Here is a 4,156-nt window from a genome sequence, read left to right as displayed (position 1 = left end):
CCTCGGAGAACAGAGTACAGATAACCTAATGTGTAGCTTTTCTCTTAATAATAAACAAACAATATATATATATATATACATACACACATAAAATACCTTCACAGTATTTTTGTACATTTAAAGTTATTATTTTATTATGTAAGCTCCAGTAACTTGTAACAAGACAGTCGTTTGGAAGTCATGGTTTATAAGTAGATTACATTAGCCCATAGTAAAGGTTTCTTTTTTTTTTCGAGAAAGCATTTTTGAAACAGCACAATAATAATAATAATACAAACTTACCGGCTTCTCCCGAAGAAACAGAGCATGAGCTGGAACGTCTTTGGAACATCCTGCACTGTGTGTTCTTCTCAGTAGTCGAGAAATCCTCTCCGTTCCCTTTGATATGGAAGCTGTCATTGATGTACCTCCTGGATGTTTATAATTATCTGTCGAACCCTTTCGTACTTTTGCCCGAACGCCACATATCCAATCATTAGGAGTATCAGATCCAGATTCCTGACTGTCAAATTCTGCGAGTTGGTCTGAGCTTAAACTACCTCTTCTCTCCACTTCTTCGTTTTTACGCTGATAACTGGCAGTTGGTCTCTCGGTAGGCTCTGGTGTGTAGTAATCAGTGTTTATATTACATTTCTGTCCGAACTCAAAAGCTAGCCCAGCGCTTCCATAAGACGGAGTATTTCCGGTGCTGCTTGAAGCCCACGAAGGGCTACTTTCTTCCCATGCACTGTCTACAATCTCCATGATACTGTTTCCCCCACTTTTTTGTATTAGTCTTTCGGGTTTTTGTCGCATAGGTCCGCACGGCTCTCTGGAAAAAATGCCTAAAGGTGACTGTTCGTCATTAAACTCACGCTGACAACGGTCCATTGTGACATTCTCCAATTATGAACGGAATCCCTTGAGTTTTCTAAGAACTCGCTCTGGAACAAAAAATGCATGTTGCAAAATAAAATGGCTAAGGTTACGCCTTCTGTATAGAATTTTCTAAATTATTAAAAAATTATACAGATGGTTCCGCTAATCTGTGTACAATTTGTTGAGAAAAAGAATCAGAGATTTTGCGAAATCGAACATATAGACAACTATGAAATTAATACATTTTATAGAAACATACATTATTGTGCAAAAGTGTTAGGAGAAGAGAATATTTTGTTATTCTTTCCATTTTATGAGGCTAATTCTTCCATACAATTACAGAATGTAAATTACAACACTATGGTAATGCTTCACTGATACCTGTTGACAACTGAATGAGCCAGGGTGAGAATGCTTATCATTATTTATAATTCCCATATACTTGTACCAAGAGTATGTCATAAGGGTTCTACTTGAATGAACATATTGATCAAATTCAGGGGCTAAAACAACTGGTGCCCCTTGCAGTGTCTTAACTATATAGTAGGAGCTATCATATGGTACTGGTATATGCTAGAATAAATCAATTTAATAGCACTCCACAAATAAAACTTGATAAAAACAGTATTTAACACTATATATTAAGTTTTGTTGTCATGCCACGGCCCAAAAAGCGTAGAGAATTGTCAGTATAACAGAGAGTTCGTATAAAAGCTTTACGTGATGATTGTTGGACTCTCCGACAAATTGCTGCAGACTTGAAATGATCCTCAAACACTGTCAAGTACGCCTTATATAGTGAGACCGAGACAGGTAAATTTGAAAATAGGAAAGGAAGAGGCAGAACACCTAAACACAATGATACTGATGTTAAGTATCTTCGTTTATGCAGTCTTCGGGACAGAAGGAAGACTGCCACTGATCTCAAGCATGAGATAAACGAACATGTAACAAATGACAGAAAAGTGTACAGATCTACAGTATCAAGAAGACTCAACAAGAATGTAATATTTGGTCATGTAGTAGTTAAAAAAAAACCTTTACTTCGATCTCCAAATATTGTCAAGAGACTGAAATATGCTAAAAAGTACAAAAACGGGACTGTTGATGATTGGAAAAGGGTGTTATGGGTGGATGAGTCCTAGTTTGAAATATTTGGTTCAAAGCGTAGGTTGTACGTCCGGCGGAAGAGAGGTGAAAGCACTTACCATGAAGCATGGGGGAGGCAGTGTGATGGTTTGGTCGTGTTTTTCTGCTGAGGCGACATGAGACATTTGCAAAGTAGATGGAATAATGGACCAGCACAAGTACCATCACATACTGATCCGTCATGGTAAATGATTCTACTACTAAGAAGATAATGACCCCAAATATTCATCCAACCAATGCAGAAGTTACTTAGGTAAGAAAGAAGCTGCTGGAGTTACTGAAATGATGCAATGGCCCCCACAGAGCCCCGATCTCAACCCAATTGAGCAGACCCGGGATTGGATAGATCAAAAACTTGACAAATCAAAAGTTACTTTCAAAGAAACTTTATGGGAGTGTATTAGAGACATTTGGAGTAAAATCCCAAAGGACATTTTGATTTAAAATGTTGCAACAATGCCTGATAAACTGTCTGCAGTTATTAAAGCAAAAGGGTGACACAAAATATTAACTGTTTGCTGAACTCAAGCACTTCCACTGAGTTTGTGTTATACTAAATATGAATATTAGTAAAATTTTAATGTTCCAAATGTGATTTACCTTCCTCTTTGAAAGTAGCCTGAAAACTAATTTTTGACTTTGTCCTAACACAGTACTGTAATAAGAAATATATATCATTAATCAAGAGATATAAAAATGTTAGGTGTGCTGAGAAAAGTGGCATAGTATGAATAAAGTGGAACCCTCTAGAAAAAACATTTATTTTATAAAAAATAACTCTACATTAACCTTTATAGTTCGATTTTTTTTAAGTAGAAAAATATCACACTTTCAATCTGAAAGGAATTTTATGCGCGTGCGACCTAAATGACCAAGTCACAAATCCCTGGATTCAAATATAGTCGTTCTTAATTTTGAGTAATTAACCAGCGGTAAGGAAGCCAACAACTACTACTCGATGGAAAAATGGCTTAGTTGGGCATATTGAACTGAATAGCGAGATTGACTGTCACTTCCTTAAAGCGCTGTCTTCATTATAGCAATCTAACATGAAATTTTAGTACAGTAACTCTTGACCTTTACCTCCTAGATACAAGGAAATTAACGTCAGAGAGAAAATCAAATGAAATATTATTTTTCGAATGTTTATATTTTGTCTGGAGAAAGCTTGTTTTATAATAAGCAGTTAAATAATAATTTATATCAATAAGATGAAACAGTTGGAAAGTGTTTCTCTTACAAAAAGAACTGGACAAAAACCTTTATCTTTGAAATAAAACAAATAATACTACAGGATGTAAAACTCACAAAGAAAAGAGAAAGTTGTGCTGCCATCTAGCGAATGTTGAGCAAAGCGACAGAGTTGGGCCCTCTACTTAGACGAGACGATGGATTCTCAAGCTTTCACTGAACCTTATCAGAGTACTAACAAAATATTTTTATGCATTTGTAAAAGCATAATTACATTGGAAATGACAAATACTCTTGTAACTTTTCTGCTTGTTAACTGAGTATATAGAAAGTTTGATTAATGAATTATCAGATAATTATATTTTATTTTATGGGCCAGGTGTTAGCTAGTGGTTAGTGTGTTATGTTCGACATGTCACTGAACACACTCCGTACTTTAAAGTATGGAGGCTAGATAAGAGTAGCTGTCAAGTTCACTATTCGATGAAGAGTAGCCTTCTAGTTGGCGGGTGCTAATGAACGGTTACCGTCCCATTTGGTGAGCAGTTACAAATTAGAAATGACTATGCCTGAACCTTGGGGGCTCTGATCTGGCTTTAGCCTAGATTGAAAATTGGAAATGCTAGATTCTCCTATAAGAATATTCTGAAAGATAAGATACCGCTAAAAACCGAGTTTTGATACCCGTGGTAGGCTCAGCACCGATAGCTCATTGTGTAGCTTTGTGCTTAATTACCAACAAACAAACAAACCGAAAAAAAAGTTTAAAAACATCAATGTCGCTGGAGGTTTTCACCCACCCTCTCGTCATACATGCAATGAGATATAATTCAAAAATAAGCATAATAAGTGAAGTGTCTGGATTCCTGGAAAGTACATAATCTCTTTACAAGTTTCTTAATAAAAAAAGGTAAAACTACGGCTTATGTGGGTATATATGTGAGAATATATATATATT

At 35.9% G+C, this 4,156-nt stretch overlaps 1 protein-coding gene across 1 annotated transcript in view; it reads right to left on the bottom strand.

Moving 5' to 3' along the window:
- The window catches only part of LOC106468374 (regulator of G-protein signaling 12-like), an 84,084-nt gene that overhangs the window by 58,792 nt on the left and 21,136 nt on the right, over positions 1–4,156 (bottom strand). The window contains exon 2 of the mRNA XM_013928791.2: positions 283–923. Within this exon, the coding sequence (XP_013784245.1) occupies positions 283–870 (588 nt within the window). The 5' untranslated portion in view covers positions 871–923. The remainder of the gene's footprint in view (positions 1–282; positions 924–4,156) is intronic.

Source organism: Limulus polyphemus, unplaced genomic scaffold, assembly GCF_000517525.1.
Source record: "Limulus polyphemus unplaced genomic scaffold, Limulus_polyphemus-2.1.2 Scaffold2983, whole genome shotgun sequence".
Classification (NCBI taxonomy): Eukaryota; Metazoa; Arthropoda; class Merostomata; order Xiphosura; family Limulidae; genus Limulus; species Limulus polyphemus.
This window is presented reverse-complemented; position numbering and strand designations above follow the sequence as displayed.